This window comes from Cuculus canorus, chromosome 12, assembly GCF_017976375.1.
Source record: "Cuculus canorus isolate bCucCan1 chromosome 12, bCucCan1.pri, whole genome shotgun sequence".
In the NCBI taxonomy this organism is placed as follows: Eukaryota; Metazoa; Chordata; class Aves; order Cuculiformes; family Cuculidae; genus Cuculus; species Cuculus canorus.
Genome location: NC_071412.1, coordinates 3,144,671 through 3,170,321, shown reverse-complemented (window position 1 = coordinate 3,170,321; position 25,651 = coordinate 3,144,671). Strand labels below are relative to the sequence as shown.

The following is a 25,651-nucleotide window of genomic DNA, read 5'->3' as shown; positions in this document are numbered from 1 at the left end:
ATCTCTCTGATCAGATCCCCGGGAAAAGACCCTGTGGGATTACAGAGCGCAGAGGCATTAACAACAGTGACAGGAAAGGAATACAATATCCCTTTAAACAATTAAATATTGATCCTGCGGGCCTGAGGTGGACTCCATCACACAAAAGGAAACACCTCTGCGAATTAGTTTGGTGACATCCATACCCTTAGACGATACAAAGGAAACAAAGATTATTTGCTTCGCTTATTTTCGTCACATTTTTTTCCCCCTCAATTAGAGAAACGCACTGGGTATGAACCACGCTCAGCGCTCGCTTCCCACCCGCCGGGTCCTGCGGCAGGAGCTGGGATGGGGGCGTTGGGGCAGGGGCTGCCGTCTTCCACACGGACCGAGGGATGAAGACACAGCACCTGGGAGCCCAAGGTGCCGCTACGCATCCCTTCTGCAACGCAGCCGAACGCTGCCCATCCCACGGGAGAGCCGGGGCTGCCCGCGGGGCTCACCCTCTCCCCTCGTGCCTTAGAGCTGCGCACGGAGAAACAAAAGAAGGCAAGAAATGTCTAAATTTAAAGTGCTGGAAAATCCAACCTTTTATTTACTACATTTTTTTTTGTGACTACATAAACGCTGAAACATTGTAACACTGAAAAGCATGATGACATCATCACTTGCTTTTTTTTCTTTTTTTTTTTTCTTTTTCTTTTTTTTTTTTTTTGCTTAGCAAACACAGCAGATGATATTGCACGGCATAAAGTGAGAACAGTAGCAAAGCTTAAAAAAAGTAACTTAAGGAAATCTTAACGCAGTACAGGAGATACTCATAACCAAACCAGAATAATGCCTAGCGCATTACACTTGTTGTCGCTACACACAAAAATACAGAAGAAGCGCTTAACTAAGAGAGAGAGATTGAGGAAATATTAGCAATCGACTGTAATTAGGTACAATAATCACTTAGTCTGAAATGCAGATGCAACGCATAAACTACTACTGCTTCCTAATGGGCAAACTAAAAATGACAGCAAAATGTTGTTTTATGAAAATCTTCTCTTTGTTTTCTTTTTTTTTTTATTTTTTTTTCTTTCTTTTTTTTTTTTTTTTTTTTTTTACTTTTTGGTTTTGTTTCATTGCTCTGGAAGAACTCCCTCTTGCTCTTGGAAGATTTCCTACCTCTATGTATCTGGAACCTGTGATTGTCTCTGGCACCCTCTCTGCGCAGCAGCGGATGGAGCTATCGGGGAGGCGGCAGGGGTGGTGGGGCCAGGGGGGGCCCAGGCTCCAGCTCAGCCGGGCTGGGCTGCAGGCAGGGGGGTTATGAAGACAACTACCAAAGCAAGTAAAAGACAACGCTTTAAAGTTTATTCCCGTTTTAACACTGTTGTTTGGTTCAGACTGCAAAACTAATGTGGTTCCACAGTAAGGATGCAATAAATGCAGAACAGACCATGAAAAACAAAACTACCAGAACGAGAAAAGAAACCGTGTCTTCCTAAGTACAGTTCTGTCCAGTGCTTGATGGCTCATGTCGGATTTGTAGACTAATACTTTGTCTCCCCTCTCCACGTGAAATGTAACTCATTGCACGGTGTTAGTTTGTGTATTAAAAACAGACATTTAGGCGATGCTTACCAACAGACCATTTAATGATCCTGCGTTTCAGAGCGTCTTTATTGCCCCGTTTCAATACTTGAAGTATAAAAATGTACCTAGAAAGTGTAACTTCTGACCAAAAGCTCAAACCCTGCCCTTGTCCTTCCCTCCCTCAACCCCTCTGCTATCCCCCCAAAAGGAAAACAAGGTACACTTGGAGCTCAGCTACTGTGCGGGGAAAGGAAATATTTACAGCCGTCACAAACCATGTCAGTACACAACATTTAGTTGAAACAGAACCTATTCTTTACGCAAAATAAAATACAGGTGAGTGGCATCCTCTTTTCTGTGCCATGATGCCATCATCAGCTTTGCAGAATTATCATTGTCATTACTCTTTCTTTTTTTTGCTTTTCAGCGCAGAGCTGCTTTTTGCTCCGCGGAGCCGCAGGGGAGCCGGGGGCAGGCACAGCGCCCAGGCCCCGCCGTGGGAAGCCGCACAGGTCCCTTCCCATTCCCCCGCAGCCGGGACACCGCGCTCCTGCCGCGGTCCCTGAGCTGGGACGGCTCTGCGGGGACCCTGCGGACCCCAACCCAGCCCTGGCTGGAGAGCCGGCGGCGCGGCGGTGGCCCACGGCCGGTCTAAGCCCTGGCGTGCTCTCCAGGTTGGCCAAGGCCATCCCCGCCGTCCGTTGACCATCCCTGGCGTATCCCAGGGAGGAGAACCCCGGGGGACAGCCCGGGGGGCGCTGGCAAAGGCTGTTCCATGAGCAAGGTTTCCAAATTCAAGTTAGCTTCTTCTCCCAAGGCTTACGCCCACTACTTGCGCTACCCGTGCGAATGGTGAAGGAAAACAAAAACTCAGCAAAGTCTCTCACAAATGCCAGTGCTTTTAAACATTAAACGACTCTTAAATTCTTTGGATGTGTAGGTCTTACCCACAAAGCAACCTTTCTAGAAAAAGACAAATAAATTAAAGAAAAAACCACACTAATAATGCCTTCTGCTTTCTAAGTGACAAAAGTACTACCTTGAAACACTCATTTTGGCATGTACAAGTTTGGGGGAAGGGAGGCCCGGGGGGGATAACCTGGCAGTGTTTGTAACACGGGTGGAAGTGCATGCCAAGACAAGGCTGAAGATACACCCTGCAGTCAAGAGAAGCACTCTCCTTCAGTTCATCTCGGCATCAAGAATGAAAAGATTGTAACATAAAGCTTTGGCCATTTTTGAATCTACTATATACAATTTTTTTTTTTTAAACTACGTAGTCATAAATTAAAGCAGTGATTAAATAAGCGTATACAAAATGTAATTAAATTAAAAATCACAGCACATTATAGAGAAAAAATAGGAACCATTTATCACAGCAGAGAATTTTTTTTTTTTACCCTGTGAAAAGAACATTGACTAGCAAACACAAAGCATCCTAGTTGAAACGAAAGAAATCAAAGCCATGTTTCCCTTTCTTGCATTCATTGCAAACAGCGATCTTTACCCACTTCAAAACATTCCCAGGAATAAGATCTTCCTTGAGTATAACAGAGAAGTTCTGCCAAAAAAAAAAAAAAAAGGAAAAAAGAAGACACACAAACCCAAACCAAATGATATAAAAGGAATATACAAACAAAACAACCCCTACAAAATAAATAAGAATTATAAAGCTTTTTTTAAGTAACCTTAACAATTATCAAACTAGTAAGTTCTGCCTTATCACATAGACTCTCTATACAACATAACCCTAAAGATTTATTACTATGAGGTATTTGGAGGAATTGGTAAAAGCGATGCACGGCCTGTCTGGGTGGAGGGACTCAAGCTGCTCTGGGGGAAAGAAGAGGGAACCTTTGGTTTGTCAGCAAGAAAGTGGAAAAAAACATTTTCCTTTGGTATCAAAGAAAGTTTCATTGCATGGTTGCACGGCAAAAAGCACCACGGTGAAGAATTATTCCTTTTTTCATTAGTGGCCTTTCTAACAGGCTGAGGTATTCAAAGAGTATAAGGTGAGAGATAAAGAGGTCAACAGCGGTTTAACACTTTGGTTCAAGCAAGGCACTCGTCCTATGAGTTTTCAAAGTTTGCAACATGTTTGCCTAGAGCTTTATTATTATTATTATCCTTATCATCGTCAGTAGTAGCAGTTGTAGCAAGAGAAGTATTCGTAAGGTTATTAGCATTACCATTAAGGATGAAGACAAGGTTACACACTGAGTAAAGGTGAGGAAGGGGGATCAGAGGGACGGGGGTAAGGAGGAGAATGAGTTCCCTTTCCAGACTGAGGCCGTGCATAAAAAATCTTTGGTATTCTTTGGTATCATCAATGTGATTAAAATCACCAATGGAAATCGAGTGAGGTAGCGTCTTTGGTTCACACTATAAATAGTAGATCTTTACACACTTTTTTTTTCTTTTTTTTTTTTTTTTTTTTTAACACGTGGAAGTAGCTATTCCTTACCTTTTGCTTCTTTGTCTTTAGCAAATAGTTACCAAATGTATTGTAAAGCTAACCACACCACAATAATAAACCAGGAGGCTAAGCAAAGTCTCAAAATTAGCCCCTGGGCCTTTGAATGCACCCAAACGCAGCGAGATAGAAAAGGGTAAGTGCTTTCTCTTTGTTTGCTAAATGCATAGTTTTCATCCTTATGTACAAAGGAGGACGAAGAGGAGGAGGACAGGAGGAAGAGTAGTAGAAAGAAGGACCGTTTTTCAGGGTAAAATGTCTTGTTTACAACTCAGGTGAGGAGAGGTGTCCTAAGACTCTTTGGTATCAGCTCAGCGGTGGTTCCGAGCCCTCCAGGCAGCGGCAGTGCCCTGGGCAGCACCTGCCATCACCGCAGCCTTATCCTGAAAGCCCTCTCAGGAGAAGCGCGATGCCCGTGGGCAGCCCTGGGACTGGTCCGTGCCAACCACTTCAGCCGCTTGGGAATTTGCCTCTGGCATCGGTTGGAGCAGGAGCAAATTCTCAAGCGAAAGCCCTATTGCTGGCTCGCTCGCTCTTGTTGGGTTTGCTTTACCTGAGTAAGGAGAGGAGGCTGAGGCCCCTGGAAAGCGATGTGGGGAGGCTAAGGTAGTAGGATGGGTCAGTCTGAATTTTTTCTTTCCTGGAAAGCTAATAATGCCATTTACAATGGGGATGGATGCGGACGGTTCACCTCTTGGCCAGCCTCCCCTCATGGGTCACTGCAGTCAGGTTTGGTTGCAGCCTATAAGCCGAATGTGTTCCAAATGCCCTCTTGCCCGTGGAGTCACCTTTGGCTGAAGCCCCATGTCCTGATGCTCCCAAACTGTTCCAGGTTCAGGGACATGGTTTAGTGGCAGACAGGAATGGTTGGACTCGATGATCCAAGAGGTCTTTTCCAACTTGGTGATTCTATGATTCCCTCTCCTAACCCTTCATGGCAGAGTTTTAGGTCCTTTTGTTGAATTTGAAACTAATTTCCGTTTTGTCAGGAACTAAGCGAATGGAAGGACTAACGCCAGTACGATAGAGACAGGCTTTCCGGTGTATCGTTAAGTGTAGCACTAGGAAAAAAGCTCCCCTTTAGGGATGTCCTGCTAAGCAATGGCAACAATACGAGCCAGGGAGCACCAGGTAGCCTGTCCGTGCTTCAGCCGGTGCAGCCGGGCAGTCTGCACGGAGGTAAAACAGCTTTACAGGTAGAATGAGCAGTTCCATAGTTATTTGCTTCATGTTTTGAAAGGAACTAAAGGAAAGTGTGTTCTTTGCCTATTCAGAGTATGAGGCGCGTATTGCTTATGGAAAGAGTGGTTTTGTTCCTAATGGCTTCTAACAAAACCAAAAGGTTTATATATACTTAAACAGACATGTTAAAAAAACCCAAAAAAACCCAAAACAACTTAAAAACTATAACTTGTGCATCAGTTTTAGTGTCTGTGGATGCGTGTGTGCGCATGTATAAATACAGACGCCCCACCAACACGTGTGGGCGTGTGTATATATACACAGACCTATTCGAGGGCTTGCATGTGTGTGTATCAGAGATCCTGAAATTGCATATTGGGTGCAAATTTAATGCTGGTATGAAAGTTCTCTTTGGTTTCAGCAAGTAGTCTCTAAAGACAATACAATGAAAATACTAAAAAATGCGGCAATGTACTTTGAATTTCCCTGCATTTTTAAATTCTCAAGTTTTAAATAAATAAGGCTTTCTTTTCTAAACTATAGGTACGTTACAAAGCAGTGTTTTGCTGGAAAAAAACTAAAACGTTAGGTATCACTGTCCTTCATTAACCTTACACTAATGAGACTGAATTCATAAGATACTCTATACATGAACTCGTTAACGTTTCCATGTCAAATATGTCTCTTTGGGGATGGAACACTTTAAAAGAAAGCTTGCTAAAATTTAAGGTAAGCTAGAGACTCAAAAAAATCATGGATTTGATCACATTTTCATAGACGATTGCTTTCTCAGTCTTAAAGTGGGTTTAACGTAGGAAAACATGGAGAAATATTCAGTGCCAAAAAATCTTGGGTTTATTTGACTTTATTTTAATAAAGAGATATTTCAGCTGTATTCTAAACACTTACTGGAAATCAACTGTATCCCCTGAACCCTGACTAGACCTTGTCCTCTTGGGAAATCACTGCTGCTACAAAATTGCTTAACTTTGGTGTCACTAGTATTCTGAGTGGGCTTCATCCCCAAAACCAGTATTTGCTATTGTTGATGGTGATTGGATTCTAGTTTACCTTGAATTTTCCTTTCTCTCTCTTTTTTTTTTTTTGGTGTTTTTTTTTTAGAAAAAAGGGTATAAGTAAGATTACCTATTTCTAATCCTTGCATTGGGTCTACACCTGCATATTTGGTTACTTTGGAATTTAATATACCTAGCAGAATTCCTACAGTAATTTGAAACACCGGTTAGAAGTCTAACAGGCACATGTACGGTTTTTAAAGTCTATTTTCCCCTTACACTAAAATTTAATATGAAGATGTTGCACGCTTTTCTTTTTAATTTTACCAGAGTAGGAATGGGGTGATTTCTACGGGTCTGTTAGCAACAAAGCATGTAAAGCTTTTCAGCTACAAATTTTAAACTATTTCATGCATTATCCTGATTAATAGATGAGCAAGAAAGAATGCATGAGACAAAAGCTCAGCCTGCTCCACACAGATACAACACCGCAAAACTTAAGGCTGTATCTCAGGATCATGGGAATTTTACTATCGACTTCAGAGGAACCGCAATTTGGCTTTCCAAAAGCACTACTGGAGCTCCTCTTGGAGCTCTTCCCACCAACATTAACTGATGTTGCACCACTGTTTTCAATACATAAAGCCTGTGAGCCTTCAAAACTATTGCTATTCCTTTGCCTGGTAAAGTCAATAGGTAAAAAAAGGCTCACCAATGTCAATGAGTATTGATCAGACGCTGAGCCCTGTGGTTTCACATTGTGCATTTCTTTTCGTTTTTGCAGACACGATCCCTCAGGTCTCCTGTTTGCAGGCTAGATGGCAGAGCTGAGCTATGTTGATATACAGCACACGGTTTGCAAAGAGCGTTGTTCAACGGGATTCCAGCAATATCAGCCTGGGAGAGTGTAACAAGGGGATGCCTGCACGATACCTATCACACCATCTTACATGTGGCTGTAACAGTCCCTTTTTTTGCTCCCGTTGAAGTCAGTAGCAAAAAGGCTGGCTGACTTCAAGCGAAGCAGCATCCCGTTATCGGTACCTGTGCTCCCACAGGGCTGCCATCTCCTCGGATGACATTCTTTCTTGCCGATCACAGAAAGAAACAATAATGTGGTTTTACTAATTGCAAATAACAGTCTTGATTACAAGTTTTATGTGTTATACAGTTAGATTAGTTTATACCTATAACTCTACATAGTATTTTGTGTAAAAATAGCTTTGGAATATTAAAATCATTGCAATAAAATACCTGCAATATAATTATTAAATGTGTTCTTTGGTAGCTAGTCGATTTTTTTTTTTTATGGATGGAATAGTTTTCCTTTTTTAAATCTGAACATTCCTTAACAAACAAAGAGAATGCACTGGTTTAGGTACCATTCAAAATTTCTTTGCCTAGTTTGAACTTGTCTCCCGGCATTGCACCGGTTAAGTTCAAACCATGAAACAGCAAAAAATCACACTACCGTTCAAATGAATTCAGACGACTCCACGCTTTGGCGGTTGTGCCATGGCACAAGCCTCTCTGAAGACCAGCCCTGACTAAGTCCCTAACCACTGGCGTGCGCAACTATACACCTTCATGGCAATTGCTGTGGAAATGAAGAGCCATATCTGAAGAGATGTCCGTTCAATGACAAGAAATCACTATGCTCCAAACCACTAAGTAGCCAAGGATGGTGAAAATGATCATGGGCGAAGGTGTAAGACCAGCGGTCTGCTTCTCTTCTCTTTGCGTTCCATTTCATTCCCTCCGTTCCACTTCCTTCATCCTCTATTTTTTGCAAGTCGTCCTACTAAAGTATGTGTCTTAGAACAAAGTCATAATGCAGGTGAAATAAGTCTTTGGTTTCTTTGGACTTATAAATAACATTTTTTTCAAATAGTTCTAAGTATAAACCTGCTATCTTGAGGTCCTGGTCTGTCTTTAGTTATTTATTTATTTTTAAAGCTTTTCCACCGAGGTTTAGTTCGTGGTTATTCCTTCATGCTTTGGTACAAGTGCTTGATGAAGAAGATGAGTTGCCTGAATTGGAGCTGCCCTCGTCTTGCCACTTATCCAGACTCCTCCTCCGTGCATTCATGAAAAAGTTGCTGACGGTGCTCAGCTCCAACCCAAGCTGCTGGGAAATGGTGATTTGTAATTCTTTGGATGGACGCTTATTTTCCTTGAATATTGCATGTAGAGTTCGACGCTGGACATCCGTGAAGACCAACCGAGGCTTTTTGGGTGTATTCCCTCTATCCTTCCCGTGCTCTTGTTCTTTCCTCTTGCACGCTGCAAGAAAGGGGAGAACGGTTAGAGAGGGCTGGCAGAGGAGTCCGCAGGAATGCAGTATAGGACAAACAATGCAGTATAGGAAAAAGGACCATTCATTCCAGCTTCCAAATTAGGAGAGGATGTATGACACGTCAATTTAAATTTCTATCTTTTTATAGACAATAAAAATATAAGGAACAGAAATTAGAAAATGCCTTTATTGTTCTCTATTAAAACTCAAACACTATTACTGAGAGTCGATACTTTGAGAACACCCATTAGTGCTGGGAATTATCTACGTAATATCCCTGTGAGATAGAGCGGAAATTCACTGAGCTCTAAAGTCAGCCTTGCCCACCTTTTTTTACCTTCATTATTTGCTGTCAGTTAATTTCTGTAGCTTTTTATCGGCTGAGAAGGAATTGGGAGAAATCAGGATGCTACTACAGTCTTACAGGCCAAATGAATGTGTTCTGAACAAAAATAAACAGAGTTTTGACGTGCAGAACAACGATATAGTTAATCTTCCTTATAGAATTTCATCTTGTTAGACCTATCATCACTTCTTTCCCTTTCAGAACATTATTTTGCTCTACATTATTAAAGAACATTTGCAATTTGAAATCTGCCTTGCAGACCACCTTCCAGGCAGGATCCAATGGGCCTGGGAGACTGACTCCCTGTTTCCCCTGCCGACCTCGGACTGTCTCCCAGCTCATCGTTGTCAGCGTTCTGCTAAGATAAAGGGTTTCATTGGGAGGACAGGTTGCAGTGTCTCAGTTTCAAAAGAGCCTAAAGTTGTTAGAGGAAGGGGTGGAAACAGACAATGTCCTTTAACGCTGGTTTAGAGATGTATTTCTGAAAGTAATACGGATGTCTCTGGGCCTGTCTAGTCCTGATTTCTGTGGAAGTCAGTGCTGATTACATGAAGAATTTTGTGCAGTATCTCTACCTATTCTACAGTTATTGGAATGAAAAAAAAAGCAAATTACAAAATTCCTTCCTACATCTTTTATCGCTACCGAGAGCCAGCCTTAGCACGAGTGTTTAATTGCGAGAGAGAGGTATAAAAATAGTCATCCACCTTCTGTACTCAGAGAAACAGCAGCTGCCCGGATCAGACAGCAAGAGAGGAGATGCCAAAGCACCTTCTACTGGGCCAGGCAGGCAGGGACCAGCACGGCAGCGCCTCTGAGGAGAAGAGCTCCCCAACAAGACATATCCCAGTTCTTTCATAAGCAATGACACATCGATCAATCGGACTGGGATGTCAAACTCATATCTTCTACAGTTATTTTCATCTGAAAACCTTTGAACAGTGCTTTGAGGTTACAACCTGGCCTCTAAAATACCGTGGAGCTTCTGGGCTGAAAACCAGGTTTCCTCTTGCAAGTGAGTTCCCACTGAAGTCGAGCTGCTAAATTCACTGTGGGTATCAGCTTGATACCTGAAACGCCAGCAAATAAAATGCTCTAAGACTCGTGTTGGAGTTTTAGAATGCAATAGCCTTTATCAGCCCTGGGCAACACGAGGGGGCGATCTCCATCGATCGTGTGCAGTGAGACAAAAGCTGAGACGGAAGAGATTGCCCACTTACATGCAGATATATAAATTCTTATGCATATTCTACTACTTTCCAAGGTCCCATTTTAATGTTATGAAACTTTGCAACAGTCAAAACTCTTGCTAATTTGGAGTTGGCTGCAGCTCTCTGCCTGATCTCGCCTTTTAAGATATGCAGAAACTCCAAACGGAGGTGATTACAGAAAAGACACCTGTTCAGCACAGATCACACTGAACACAAGGTGTTATCATATTCAAAGAATGAACAGCGTCTAGGAAAGAACTAAGAGAAAACATGTTCCCAGAGAAAGAAAACATGCAATAAGAGGGACATTCTGTCTAACTTCCAAAAAACCCCACAACTGCTTAGATGAAATTTAGCTGTTCTTTAGCTTAAATAAAAATATTCCACTTTTTGTAACAGTAACCACTTGTTGTATCGAGTTCCTATTGCAATAATTCTGCGTCCCCACTAAGGTAATAGTGATAACTAAAGGGTTAAAAGTACTCTTCAAGAATAGCCTGATATTTACCAACAAGTATTAGGAGTGAAGGGCAAAGAAGATATCAACAGTGTCTCAATCTTTTATATCCATCTAACTATGTGACACTAGAAGGTACCATGAAAGCTGCCACAGAAGCTCAGCTCTGTAACAGCCTCCAGCTCTGACTCTGCCCCTGCTAACGGGCTCCTGCACAAAAGGAGATAAACCAGACTTGGGTAATGTCTGCCATGCCCAACACCTCATTTCTGCTCCTGATGCTTTATACCTTCCTCTTTCAAAGACCACACAAATCCCAGCCTTTGCTTCGATACTCGGTCCAGATCATCATTCGTCACACCCTAACTACAGAAATAGGGTGAACCGAGTCAGCAGTGGATGATGCTTCAGTGGGAATTGTCACATCGCAAATGACCATCACAGCAGCAGATGCAAAACTACTTCAATTAGTGGTGTAAATCTCTCTCTGGGGTTTCCATCACAAACTAGCATATGCATTCTCTGAAATCGTAGAGAAGAACAAAAAGCCAACCATCTATTGTTAAATAAATTGCTTAACGCATTGTCTTCCTAAGCTTCTGCTCCTCTCCTGAACTGTAATATTCCTGAAGAATTATTTCCTTAGAAAACATCCCAAGAGTTACAACATATCTCGTTATTCAACTTCAGTTGTATCAGAGACCTCATAATTACTGCTAGTAACATCACAGAGGCAAGAAAAAAGTGCTCATGGCTGAGGAGGAAAAAATAAACCCTACCCAGTCTACGACACAAATAAGCCAACTGTAATGTGTACAAATAAATCTGCATTTCCCTTAAGCCCATCAGAAAGCGAGCGTTGAAGTTCCTACGGCACTCCCTGGAGAAGCTGGGGGGCCATCCCTTCCTCCTGCAGGTTGTTGTGGACTTTCAACAAACTATTATTCAGGAGTGTTGGTTTCCTAAGGCGTGGTCCACACCCTGTGGGAGCAGGCGAAGACATGCTCTAGTTTAGCCCGCAAAGTAAGACAGTTCCTGTCCTCACGTCCAAGATGGAGTTCTTCTACTTTGAATTAGGGGTTTAGAGGGGGCGAGATGCTGACTCTGCTGCAATTCGGGACCTTATCTGAGACACAAAGACCTGCACGCAACAGGTTCAGTCCCTGCTGGACGCAACGCAGCCCCAACAGGCGAAACCACGGAGGCACAGCCTCGAGCAGAGCCGCCCAGCCAAGCCTTGGCCATGGATCCCCCCATCCCGCAGCACCTGCTGAGCAGCACACCGGGACTGCCCCTGCCCCGTACTGCTCGCAGAGCCTTTTTCCACCTGGGGGAGAATGGGAACACCTTCAAAATCCATATAATTTTCAGGCAACGCCAATTTGTTTCCTTTTCAGCTCTACTCCTGTTAGCATTCGCCAGAGGTAGATTAAGGGCAAAACTGTTCCAATATGCTTAATTGTTCAAAGAGCCCTTGCGGACAGTACTGCTAGGACTTGAGTAGTGAGCAGCAAGGGTGGATACCACCTCTCATCTTCTGCCTTGTCCAGGCTCAAGAATATTAATAGCACTTAAAAATAAATAATGGTGATAATGAAAAACCGTAATAGGGTTTCCTTACGATCGTTTTCTCTGCACTGGAGCCAATCAATTTTAATAATAAATTGTAGCTTCCAGCTTGCCAGAGAACAAATGTACACCACGGGATAAAATCTGCTCCAATGCGAGAGTCTCTCTGGAGCAGGCACGGAGCCTGGCCAGCTCCTACTGCCAGGGCTGACAAATTGGGGCCATCCAGCCCGATGACAGCAGCCTGTGCTCAGCCCAGGTCATGCTCAGACAAAGCAGCTACGCCTGCCTGGGCCACCTCCTCCTCTGACACCAGCAAGGGTGTCCACTGAAGCCAGAGGCTCCAGAAACGCTGTCCGAAACTCTTTTTTTGGAAAAACACCAGAGCCTGTTTTCAAAAGCGTTTATGACACATCTTCATCTGGATTTTATTTTATGTAGCAGAAGAAAATAAAAGTGCTTTGCACTGATGCCCTTCATGTGCTCTTGGCACTGCGAGCAGACCCCCTCGCACAGCACAGAAGGTGAATCCAGGTGCTTTGTGGGGTGCTGTGCTCCCCAAAGACGTGCACCTCTCCCATGGCTCACCCGCTCCCATGGCGCTGCCCTTGCTCACCGGTGCAGCCAGAAGTATCCTTTCGCCTCTAGGCTGCCCCGGCTGAGCGATGCTCTCTGGGATGCCTTTTAAAAAACTCTTAGGAAAGTCTAGTCAAGGAAAAAAACAAAGCAGAGGATAAAGAAAGAGTCACCCTGACTCTGGCAACACGCGGGCAGATATGACAATGTAATATTATCAGTGCTAGAAGGAGCCTTATAAATCCACTGCTGAACTCTGGCCTTTTCCAGTCACTTCCATCTTCCTCTGCCCTGGGCAACAGATATTTTTGACACTTGCAATTCTCCTGATACAGCCCATCAATCTATTTTTGTCTCCCTTTGTTCCTTCCAGGTCGCCCAAGGGATTTGGTCGAGTTAAGCTGCCAAACCTTGTAAGGTCTGTTACATCCCACGGAGGTCCCACTGCCCGTGAGTGGCACAGAACCACAGTTTCACCACTGCAGCTCTACTATCGCCCCAGCACTGTGCGGCGTGGTGGGATCAGTCCTGCTCTGCCGGATGCGCGAGCAGGAATGAGTCCTCTATGAAAGCACACTAATTACATCTTTAGGCTGAGATAGCGAAGAGGATGTTTTGCCTGCCTGTGATGTGAACTACACCGTTCTGGCAGTCTAAAAGTCAAGATTACAGTAAGCTCAGGTGTTAACCCTGGCGCTTGATCTAGTCTTCCATCCCTAGAGGGTGGGTTTCTTCTTAAAATCTAAGGGAAACAAAAACCCTCATTACTATAAATCAATTTCTGGAGCACTTGGTGCATACGCATCTACACACAAATTATCCTTTCTAAAAACCAGAAGCAAAGAATGAAACTAGTAATATTCTCAATTCACCTGCTTTCCACTGGTTTGGTTTGGGCACATAATAAAATACCACCACAATTTCTGTTGCTTTGGAAAACTGGCACCGGAGCCAGGGGGAACGACAAAAGAAAATCCAACTTGGGGAAACCCAGCCCTTCAGTTAGTGGTGAGGGCAGAGGACCTCTCTCACTGCGAGAAGTGTTGTTCGGCTGGTGGCCCACCAAGCTGCCACCTCGAGCGCACGCTTCAGGCACAGGATGGAAAAGGGGCAGATGCTTAGGAAGACAAAGGTGGATTTAGGGGATTTCAGACCTGGCATTGAGAGCTGTGCTCTTACACGCACAATGAGAGGCCAAAGTAATGGCCACATGCTCCAAAGGGTCATGCTGTTCACCAGCTGCCAGCAGCAGTTCCCGTAGCGCCGGGATAGGCAAACACAATGGCCATCACCAGGTTTTTGACTGTACAAAGTAGCTGGAAGAGGAGGAGGGACGCAGGGCAGCACAAGGGGAAGAGCACAGTCCCACCAGCGCTTTGGCATTAGTCCTCCAACCCTGTGCAGGATGAAGCCAAAGTACACAGTGAGTCTGTGCTTGCAGGGAGCTCTTTTTCCCTACGTTTGTACCCTGGGTGGGTCCAGACTGGCCGTGGAGACACCCAGAGGATAATGTCTCCAGCCATGCTGAATTCCGAGCCTGGCTGACACAGAAAGGAGACCTTGTGTTGGCCACCAGTGAGGGGATATGGGACCTTTCACCCTGAGGTGACAGGTCACATTTTCAGCTCTGGCCCTGGTCACTGCTGACCACAAGCCATTATTTCTTGACAGCCACCGAGTACCGCGTACAAGATGAGGCAGTGGTCTCGTTCCAGGTCCCCATGAACAGGTTCGCAAAATGCTAATTTGCATCACATTTGACACATTGTTTGACACCAATTAGTGTTGTGCCAAGACGGTACAGACAGAAGGAGTCTTTAGGAACCCTTTTTGCAGCTGAAATGTGCATTTTGGGGAACAAAGAGGATTTGGGATCTCTCACAAGTGTGGGCTTGGCTCTGTCTTGCCTGATGAAGCACTTTCTGGTTGCTTCACATCAGAAGTTAAAACTCAGTGCTGAGCTCTGGGGTTTTCACCACCACCCTCACTAGACTGGTTCAGTTTTAAGGAATGTCTCACCCTTACTATTCATGAGCATTATATTCGCTTCACACAGGTAGATGAAAAAAAAACCAACTCTTTTATGCTTCTCTCAAAGACTCCAGTGCGAGACTCCCAGAAAGCAATGAGGAGTTCACAAGCCAACAGCTTCATTGCTGCAGGTTCAGAGTAGTCACCCTTCCCATGAGCGGGAAAACCCCAAGAAATGATGGAACCCAGCTCAAGGAAGTGCTGACAGAAGCCATCCTTTCCATGTGGGCCATGGGAGGGACAAGAAGACATATTTTAGATTGACTTGAGAGTTCTCGAAAGTTTTGCGATGACCTTTTCTCCCTCCTCTCACAAAGCCCAGTCTGCTAGCTATCCCAACCTTATGAGTACAGGACATCTCTTAGAAACATTAGAAGTCATTTTAGAATCTCTACTTACATGTATTTTCTAATCTCTGCTGTGTAAATGGCTACAAAGGCTGGGACCTGCTTCAGCTACAGTCTGAACTGTGCCTTCTCGGATGCTGGGAATCTCCTTCTCAAGCATCTGCTTCTAGTTTTGAAACCACACAAAATAGCCAATAACATTTTTAAAGAGTGGAAACTCTTCACTTGTACAAGCTAGAGATACCCTGAAGGATATTCTTCTGAAGGAAGCTCTACCTTTGCGTGGAAAAGGCACCAGGATTTCTGTAGAAGGTTGGAAGTGCTCGAGGACTTTGGCCATCACAGATAGTCCTAATTGCCCAGGCTGCAACAGCTCCGTGGAAGCAAGTAGCCAAACGCTTACAGTAAATTCATGGTGATGTTAATACATAATAAAGCATGATAAGCTCCATCCTTATCATGTGAATAACATGCCTGGAGCGCAGAGAGAGAGACAGATGATAGATCTTTCCTAATTATCAAACTTCATAATGGGGGGAGTATGAGCACAAGATAAGGATCCTGTAATACACGTGCTACCTGAGGGCAGACGTTACTACATGACCTGGCCTGGATGAATAACCACAGCTGCCGTGTGCCATTCACTCTGATAGGTCCCCCCACATCTTGCGTGTCACTGTCCTAGGGCCCTTGAGAGGCCTGGAGACAGGACCCCTCCAGACAGGTACTACGTGAGACAGAGCCTCTGCGTGTGAGGGCAGCTTGTGGCCAAGTGCTCCCACGATAGAAGGTAACGCACAGAACTGATGCTGCAAAGAGCATTCCCAAAAGCTTCAACCCACCGCAGGATGAGGCCGTTCGCATGTCAGTGATGAAAGCCTACACAGGTGACACAGTTCATCGGTTGCTCCCCAAAACTTTCCCCTTTCAACTGAAGAGAGCATGGGCTATTCTGAAATGTCTGAACATACAATAAATTATTTCTTATTATTCATAAAATCATAGAATAGTTGGAGTTGGAAGGGACCTTAAAGCCCATCCAGCTCCAACCCCCTGCCATGGGCTGTGACACCTCCCACTGGCTCAGGCTGCCCAAGGCCCATCCAACCTGGCCTGGAACCTCTCCAGGGATGGGGCAGCCACAGCTTCCCTGGGCAACCTGGGCCAGGGCCTCACCACCCTCATGGAGAAGAAATTCCTCCTTATGTCCAGTCTAAATCTGCCCCTCCAGTTTATACCCATTGCCCCTCATCCTATCCCCACAAGCTTTGTAAACAGCCCCTCTCCAGCTTTCTTGTAGCCCCTTCAGACACTGGAAGCTGCTCTAAGGTCTCCTTGGAGCCTTCACTTCTCCAGGCTGAACAACCCCAACTCTCTCAGCCTGTCCTCCTATGGGAGGTGCTCCAGCCCTCCGATCATCCTTGTAGCCTCCTCTGGACCCATTCAACATCATTCCTGGCATCACTCAGCATTTTGCCCTTGTGTCTCCAGTGTTCTGTATTTATGTTTTTTTTAGAGTGTGGCTGTGTCCATCTGCTCAGAGGTCACTTGATCTGTATCTTATTTCCCTGTCACCAAGCAGAGAAAATACTCCTTTGTTGTTTCATAACATGAAAAGAGATAAAAATATGTTCCTACATGGGCAGCTCACAGACTGACATCAGCCTGCCAACACAGAGATCCCGGCCGAGACTGAACGGTAAACACCTCACTCCTGTGCGCTGTATTAAACCGAGGGACCTTAATTTGCTGCCCCTGGAATAATAAACTTGATCTGACTCAGGAGTGCTGACTCAACAGTTTGGGATGCCGGGGTTTACGCCAACTTAGTGTTGATGGATGTGAGTGGGCCAACATCACCATTCCCGAAAATGTCGCTGAGTGGATCGGCTGCGGAAAGCACCCGATTTTCCTGCGACAGCATTTAAAGTAAACGCTAAATTTCTTCAGCAGAGTCTTTAGTTAACCGCATCACCGTGACAAATATTTCTTTGTCTAGCATAAGTAATTAGAATTTAATCACTTGAACTGCATCTTAATTACCCCAAATGAATTGAAAGGACATTTAATAGCAAAGATTAAATTGCCTTAACGAACGATTTTTGCGACTACATCAATATTTTCATGGCGTTAGACCGCCCCCCCCCCGCCCCGCCCCGCCCGCAAAGCAGCGCCCGGCCGCTGGGGGGCGCCCGCCGCCCGCACCGCACCGCTCCGCACCGCCCAGCCGGGGAGCGCCTCTGCGCGCAGCTCTGTACCGCCCTGCACCGCACCCGCGCTGCTCAGTACCGCCCTGTACCGCACCCGCGCTGCTCTGCGCCGCTCCGCCCTGCACCGCACCGCTCTGCATCCGCATCGCTCCGCACCCGCACAGCTCTGCTCTGCACCCACCCCGCTCCGCCCCGCTCCGCACCCGCGCTGCCCCGCACCGCTCCGCTCCGCATCGCCCAGCCGGGGAGCGCCTCTCCGCGCAGCTCTGTACCACCCTGTACCGCACCCGCGCTGCTCTGTTCGGCCCTGCATCGCACAGCTCCGCCCCCGCACAGCTCCGCACCCACGCTGCACCCGCCCCGCTCCGCACCCGCGCTGCCCTGTACCGCCCCTCTCTGCTCTGCGTGGCCCAGCCCGGGAGCGCCGCCCCGCACCTGCACCGCGCTGTACCGCACCCGCTCCGCACGGGAGCGCCGCTCTGCCCCGCACCGCACCGCCCACCCGGGAGGCGCCGCGCCCCGCCCCGCCCCGCCCGCCGCTCCCTCCCGGGCGGTTTAAAGGACACGCGCCGCTGCGGACCCATTCGCAAAGGGTTCGGCAGCGCTATTCCGCCCCTTCTGCCGCTGCAGCCGCCGAAAAGAGAGTTTCTGAGCGGTGGAAGTGACGCAATCCGTTGCAAAACCTTCACTCGGACATTGTCGAATCTACCGAGAACCCCCGGCGGCTCCTCCAGCGTATTTCCTAAGGACGTGTCCTCGCTTCCCTCGCTCCAAGTGTTTAAGCCCTCAGTCAGTTTTGAAACCTATGTTCAAAATAGCGAGATACGTCTGAAACGAAGGAGAAATACCGTCAGTGACGACATGAAGACGTCCCTCCGCTCTGGGGGCAGCGGCTGCGCGGCCCGCGGGACATCTGCCCGCGAGAAGGTAACTCCGTACCGACGGATCCAGGATGCGCGCACGTGGCATCGCTGTACCTTAACAATATCCATCACCTTAGAGCGGGTCACGGCAGCAGCTTCTGCACCCGAGTCGCTAAGGAAGAGCCTCCCGTGTCCTCCAATGTCATAGTTTTCGCTCTTCGGAGCAGCAGCGGCTTTTCTAACAGTGTGCCGGGAAGCCCTTTCTCCGGGGCCGGCAGCGCTCCCCGACCCGCAGCAGCTCGCGATGCTGCTTTGCGGAACAGCGATCCATCGCGTTTTAATTGCCATAAAACGTTACCCCTGAGCTTTCCTATCCCCCTGAAACGGGAGGGGGGGGGAAAAAAAATCAAAACTGCCGTTGAGCTAATAAATTGTCCATATAAACGACTCTTTCAGCATCATAAACCTGACTTCCTCTTAACTAAAACGGCTCAATAAGCTGCATTTCCGAAGAAAGACAGTGAGCGTCGGTCGCCTCTCTGTCAGTATATGATTTATCCGCACAGATTCATATTGGAAATGCGACTCAGCATTGATCGATTTGATAGTGGAAGTATCCCACACGATGCCACGCTCGGTCCTCGGGAAAAGCTCCCCTCGGTGCCTGCGGTCCTCAGGGTAACGCCGCCGGCGCTTCGGCAAAGGCTCCCGCGCTCAACACTCAGTTTAGGTCTCCCTCGGAACGAACGCGTCCTTCGTGCGGAGGTTACGGGGCTCCTCCTGCTGCCCAGAGGACGGGCAAAGGCTGCCCGGGGCAAGGCCTGAGCTTGGCTTTAGCGCTGGTACACGCAAACACGGTTCCCGGTGCATCCCTGGCCCTAGGAATTTTGTCTCTGCCGAACCGCGGTGTTCCTCGGGGCTGTCAGCACCGCCCGGGCGCCGCGCACCTCCCCCGGGAGCATCCCGGCCCGGGCAGGGCCGCGGGGAGCCCTCTGGGAAGCCGCGCAGCCGCCAATGCCCTCGGGGAGCCCGGCCGGGAGCCCAGCCGCGCCCGCGGCCCCGCGCCGGCGGCGCTAATTACCGGCTGCCCTTCCGCCTACCCGGTGCTGCGGGGCGGCTCGGCAAAGCCATGCGGCCGGCGGGCGGGAGGCGCTGGGCCGGGAGCGGGGCCGCTGCGGAGGGAAGGAGCAGTTACTACGGGAAAAAGTGGAATGGTTTTGATTTAAACTAAAGTACAGTTAAGTTTCATCTAAGTAATCGGGTTTGGGTTTTTTTTGAAAGTTAGGCAGAATGTCCCTCTGATCGCGTGTTTTCTTTCAAGCAGTGTTTTTTCCAGACACTGTTGGTTCTTTGAAGATGATAACGCCCCGTGTTCAGCGCGGTTTGTGCTGAACAGATGTCTCTTCTGGAATCACCTCCGTCTGCAGTCTTTCTCTACCTCAAATGCCAGGTCAGGCGGAGGGTTGGAGCGGCTCCAAAGGAGAGAGAGCTTTGACTGTTGTGACGCTCATAACAACATTAAAATCAGTCCGTGGAATGTGATAGAATATGCATAAGGTCTGTGGGAAAATGTATCCATATGCATTAAGTGGGAAATCTATTCTGTAACCAGCTACGTCGCGCTGCACACGACTGATGGAGCTGGCTCCTCGCGTCGCCCAGGTCTGATAAAGGATGTTCGCTTTCTCAACTCCAAAGCGGGTCTCGGGGCGGTCGTTCCCCGGTGTTTCGGTGCCCCCGCCCGGAGCGGGGCCGGGCCCGCGGGAGCTGTCCGCGGTGCTGAAGCTGCTCTCGCCGTGCTGGCGGCCGCTCGGCGCAGGGCGCCCCGCCAGGACGAGCCCCGAGCCCGCAGCCTTCGGCGGAGCCACCGTTCGCAGACCCGGGGGAACCGCCGCCTCCCGCTGCGGGCGGGGTGGCCGGGCCGGCGGGGCCGGCTCCCGCCCGCTGATGGTCAGTAGATGGCGCAGAGCTCCCGGGAACCGAGGGCAGCTCGGTGGTAGCCAGGGCAGCCCCCGGGACGTCCCCGGCGGTGCCCGCGGTGGGGAGCGGCCCCGTTTTGAAGCTATTTCGTCCGAAGGGCAGCGAGGGAGGGAGCAGGCACGGCCCCCCCGGCGCCTCCCCGCCACGCGGAGGGTAATTAAAACAAACAAACAAATGAACAAACAAGCCACGGGGGCGGGGGTTCCGCGGGGACGGGCCCGGCGCGGTGCGGAGGAACGCGGCTCGCCGCCGCCCGCCCCGCTCCTCCGCCTCCCGCTGGGCAAACATTAACGAAGGGCAAACGCCGCTGTAAATCAATCCCGCCGCAAGGACGCGGCCGGCAAACAAACGCGGTCCCAGCGCCCGCCCGGGACACGACGGCACCCGGGTTCGCTCCCCGCCCCGCCGGTCCCTCCGGGCCGGGGCATGGCCGCTCAGCCCCAGCATCGCCCGCAGCCGCGGAGCTGCCGCTGGCAGCGCCCTCGGGGCGCGGAGCGGGGCCCGTTCCCGGCGAAGCCCCCGGTCGATGCCCTCCGCCTCCCTGATGCAAATGCGTTTATGCAAAGTCCCCGCCGGGTAAATATTAAACAGCCCTAATGAGGCAACCGGGGCCGGGGCGCTGCCGGGGCCGCGGCGGCGGGCGGGAGGTGCAAACGGTCTTCATTAGATTTCATATTTAATGTGGAAAACGTTCTGATTGCGGTATCGATTGCTTTACAGTTAATTTGGAGAGAATTTCTCACCGGCTTCCCAAGGCTTCGGCTTAACCGGGATTCACTTTTAAGAGGGAGAAAGAAGAAAAGAAAATTAAAAAAAAAAAAGAAGGGGAGAAAAAGAGATGCAACTATGAGAAATAAGAGTCAAGTCGCAGGCAAATATGGAGCAACTCTGGAGAGGTGGATCATCTCCTCCCTTCCCCACGGATCCCGCTTCCCTCGGCCCGGGATGCGCTCGGGAAACCCGAGGGGAAGGCGCCGCGGAGGGGCCCCTCGGGACGGCTTGGTCCAGGGGGAGCCCCTGGCGAAGCGGGCCCGCCCCGCAGCAGAATCGAAGGGGCCCCCGCGGTCCCTCGGACCCCCCTCGCCCGTTCCCCAAACGTTTCTTGGCCGCGTTTGCCCCTCGGGCGCTTCCCTCCCGCAGCGGCGGGGCAGCCTGTGCGGGGCCGGCGCTCGGCCCTCGGGCAGATGCGTTTGGAACAACGAATGGCTCAAAGCCGATTGGATTTTCCTGAATAAGGCGAGTCAGTTTTTGCTTTCTTTATCCTCTCATAGTCTCCCCCAACCCCTCGTACGAAAATGACCTGAAATAAATTCATCCTTAAATCCCAGCCGGCTGCAGGAAGGCTGTACGAGGTTTTTGTGGGTGTTTTTTTTTTGTTGGTTGTTGTTGGGTTTTTTAAAAAATTCTATTTATCTTTTCGGTATCCCTTCACCGCCCTTCCAAATGTCAGTGAAGGCGGGAGAGGGAGGGAAGACGAACTAACGGAGAAACGGTCAAATAAATAAATATTCAGTGACAGAAGGGGAGAGAGAGGGGGACAGACAAAGGAAAGGGAAGGGAAGAGAGAGGAGAAGGAAGATGGGATGAATAAGATGGAGGCTGGAAGAGGTCAGCTTTGCAATTAGCAGTTCTGCTTACATTTCAAGAGACAGCCCAGGAAGTGTCAAGACCTCAATCCTGCTTCCATGTAACTACCAATTTTTCCTCTGTTTGTAGGAGCTTCTGTAATCTGGGAGGTAGAAAACCCCCAGGGACTTCTGGAAGGGGCAAATACTCAAGATAAAGTGCTGGGCAAGACTACGAGGCCTAAAATAAGCAGGCTCCATCCCCCCCTCGCTGCCTCCAGGAAATGAGAAAGGGAAGAAACGAAGGCGGAGAGGGCTCCGCTCTGGGTATCTCTCTACCCGATAATTCTTTAAACGCCCGGGAGTGAGTTATAATTTGGATGTGAAATTTAATTTGCGTCTGCCGGAGTAATTTATGATATTTCGAATTGATGTTCATACATCAATATCAGCCGGGGCAGATTTTTACCGCTTAGTAAGATCATCACTCGTTAAAAAGCTGCACCAAATAAAATCGATACCTGATGCATTTCCAGCGCGGCCGCAGCGCGGGGCGGAGGGGCGCGGAGGGGCGCGGAGGGGCGCGGGGCGGGGGCGCTGCCATTGGCTGCGGCGCAGCGCGATGCAAATGACCACGTGCTGCGGGGCCGCCGGGGCCCGGGTGGGGCTTCGCCCCCGACGGCGCGGGGAGAGCCCCGGGGAGGCCGTTGCTGCGAGGTGCCCGCGTTCGGGCTCGATCGGAGGGCGGAATAATGAGGCTTTGTCTCTCTTAACGGGATTACCGGGATCCGTTTATGCGAGGGTGGCAGGAGGAAGGGGCGGTTTGGGGGCAGAAGCGAACAATGGGTGTCCCCGGGCCGGCAGCTGGGCGAAGCGCGGCCGCCCCCGGCAGAAAGCGGCAGCGCCGCGGGGAGCCCGGGGCTGGCAGAGCCTCCCGGCAGGCAGAGCCAGGAAGGGGATGCCAGCAGTCTCCGGAGCGAGGGGTTGTTTCCAATATCGATCTATGCAAATGAGCGGAGATTCAGGTCGACGGAATCGCCGTTAAAAATACGCTCCAAATCGAAGAAAGTTCGCCTTAGCAATCGTTACGGGGATACTGGAAACACGAACGCCATCCTCCTTTCCTGGGTAGCACCGGCACGAGGAGGGCTTTCTCCCGGTGGGGTGGCTGTCGAGGAAGGGAAGGCGGAAAGAGCGTTTTCTGAGAGCTCAGACCTTTGAAACCGGCTCCGCAGGAGTGGAAGCCAAAGGGAGCAACGTCCTCCCCGCGGCGGGCGCAGCAGGGCCGGCTGCGGCGGGGAGAAACCCTGCGGCGGGCCCTGCCGACACCGCTGCGGGCTTCAGAGGGGAGGGGGGCGGCTAAAACCAGGCACGGAGCGCGGGGCCGGCCCGGCCGGCTCCCCACAGGGTCGGGAAGCGGTTCCCAGTTCCCACCGTGGCGATACTGGAAAACGCAGCACTATTTGTGCGTTTGAAAGAAGAAAGATTTGGCCCTTCCCTGATTTTTGTCTGCGAAACGGATCGGTGACCTCGGCTCCAACTCGGATTGACTGTCTCGCGTTCTCCAGGGACAAATTAATGGAGACCTATCACTTAATTAACAAACCCTCACTCGCGGCATATTAAACTCGGTCTCCGCGCCGGGAGCGCACCCGGCGGGGTCGGGGAGGCGGCGAAGCGGCTCCGACCGGGGCGGCGAGCTCCGAGCAGACAATGCGGGAGCCTCGACACGGGCTGCGCCTCTGGCCCAGAGGCATCCACGCGAAATTCAAACTCCACGGCTTAATGTTAATTACATTAAAAAAAATAATTAAAAAAAAAAAAAGAAAATAACGTTTTAGCCAATAGCATCTCTCAGTCACCGCTCACGCGCGGCTGGTCCCGCCGGGGGATAACCCCGTCACAGCACACCGAACCCGCACCGAGGGGGGCGCGGAGGTAGCACCGCATCCCGCCGCCACAGCACAAAGCCAACGCACCGGTTCTTCTCTCGGCGCACCACCGGGGCTCCCCCCGCTCCCCGGGCAGCGCCGGTCCCATCGCACGGCCGGCCCGGTCGCCCAGACACACGCTCGTTAAAGCTTTTCCGCCTCGCCCTGCCCGCTCCGGGCCGGCAGCGCCCCGTTACCGGGCACGGGGGCAGTCGTCCCGCCGGCGAGCCCGGGGGATGCGCCCCTCCGGGGATAACGGGGAAAGCCGCCTCGCCGCAGTGCGCAGCCCGAGCCCCGGCTCGGCTTTGTCTGGCGGCCGGGAACGCGGTGCCGGGACAGGGAGCGGGGAGAGGAGAGGAGCGGGGCGGCGGGGGGCCAGGGCTGCTCTGCGGGGGCTGCCCGGGCCCCGGCCCCGCCGTGCCCGGCCCCGCAGCGGGCTCACCTGCCAGCCGCAGAGCAGACATCCGCTGAAACTCCGGCTCCTGGAGCCACTTCCACATCCTGCGGAAGGTCTCCCGGCCGGATTTGAGCTTGCTCCAGGGCTTGGGGTTCCTCAGCAGGTCTGAGAGGGTCCCTTGAGAGCGGCACAGCACCCTCTGGGCGAAGATAGCCTGGGGGATGCTGTACCGCTTGAGCTCGGTGGTGATCCTCTGAGCTACTTCTTTGGTATTGATTTCTTCCATTTGCCCTGAATTACTTCCACTGTTGACCTGCGAACCAGTTACAGAAGGGTTTTGCTCCCTGGCAGAGCCCAGGATCTGCCCGTGGCTCTGGGCGTTCAGGTGGGCATGGGGGTGGTGTGGGATCCCGTTGATAGGCACCATGCCAGCGGAGGTGGGGGTGAGGTGTTGGTCGCCATGCCTGGCTAACATGGCAGGGTGGTGGGCTTCGAATCCGTTTGGGGTGAGCATTTTCTCGGCGGGCATGGTGGCGCCGGGGTGAGCGTAGTGGGGCAGCCCTTGCTGGGAGTTGTGGATGCTCCCCAGGCCCGATCCAGACAACGGAGAGAGGCTCTGCCCCATGCCGGTAACATCCTTATGGTAGGGGGTGTACAGATTGTTCATAGACGCCAGACCCCTCTCGTCCCGCATGAGCGTGAAGCTGCCGCTCACGTTGCCCGGTATCCGCTGGTGGGGGTGGTGGTGGTGGTGATGGTGGTGGTGGTGGTGAGGGAACTTGTCCGAGACCGTCGAGATGGGAGGTAGAGGCTGCAGAGGGGTTAACGTGGTGTAGGTGCTGCTCATGCTCATGCCGGGGGGTGTCTCGCAGGCCATGGTCATGGTGGGGTGCAGGGGGCCCGTCAGCGCGTGCTCGGGCGGCCGGTGGTGGTGGTGGTAGTCGCCGCCGTCGAGGATGGACGCCATGCCCATGGAGCGCGGGTGGGCCGGCAGGTGGCCGCCGCGGTGGGGCACGGCGCTGCGGTGGTGGGGGCTGCCGCTCATCAGGTCGGCGGCGGCGGGCACCGGCTCATGGCTCACCCCGTGCAGATCGCCGATGTTCTCCATCGCCAGCTGCGCGTTCATCGTCGGCCGTGCGGGCGGCCGGACCGCACATCTATCTGGTGGGCGGCGGGGCGTCCCGGAGCTCTTGGCGGCGGCCGCGGGCCGTTCCTCCTCCCGTGCGGGCTGGTGGCGGTGCTGCTGCTGCTGCTGCCGGGCTGGTGGCTTTTTCCTTTATTTTTTTTGTTGTTGGTCTTTTTTTTTTTTGTTTTTTTTTTTATAGCGATTTATTTATTTCTCGGTCCTTTGGGTCTTTTTTTTTCCCGTTTCCCCCTGCAGTTGGATGACGCCGCTCTAGGGCCCCCGCTCCCTCAGGCCAGGCTCCGCAGCCGCGGCGGGTGTCTGGCCGCGTCCCTCGCCATCTCTAGCCATAGCTCTCTCTGCGCTCCGCCGTTTGGACACCGCTCCGCTGCTGCAGCGGCGCCGCCGCCGCCCCCGCGCATGCGCGCCCCGGCCCCGCCCCGCCCCCGCGCTCGCGCCGGCCCCGCCCCCGTGACGTCACCACTCCTATTTAAGGAGCCCGGCCCCGCGCGGCG

The 25,651-nt window shown here is 50.6% G+C and overlaps 2 protein-coding genes across 3 annotated transcripts; one reads left to right on the top strand and one right to left on the bottom strand.

Annotated features, from left to right (window-relative positions):
* Positions 1-1,104: 1,104 nt before the first annotated feature.
* ONECUT1 (one cut homeobox 1) lies at positions 1,105-25,292 on the bottom strand. Of its 2 annotated transcripts, none has more exons than XM_054078181.1 (2): positions 24,059-25,292; positions 1,105-8,517 (listed from the first exon to the last, which is right to left on the bottom strand). In XM_054078181.1, the coding sequence occupies exons 1-2, from the start codon at positions 25,137-25,139 to the stop codon at positions 8,225-8,227; spliced, it is 1,374 nt and encodes a 457-aa protein (XP_053934156.1). In that variant the 5' UTR covers positions 25,140-25,292; the 3' UTR covers positions 1,105-8,224. The 2 variants fall into 2 exon arrangements, with proteins under 2 accessions (XP_053934156.1, XP_053934157.1); XM_054078182.1 differs by lacking the exon at positions 1,105-8,517 and adding an exon at positions 22,449-22,853.
* On the top strand, positions 20,462-21,496 carry LOC128853405 (uncharacterized). The gene is made up of 2 exons (XM_054078183.1): positions 20,462-20,696; positions 20,841-21,496. The coding sequence occupies exons 1-2, from the start codon at positions 20,547-20,549 to the stop codon at positions 21,417-21,419; spliced, it is 729 nt and encodes a 242-aa protein (XP_053934158.1). The 5' UTR covers positions 20,462-20,546; the 3' UTR covers positions 21,420-21,496.
* Positions 25,293-25,651: the final 359 nt, after the last annotated feature.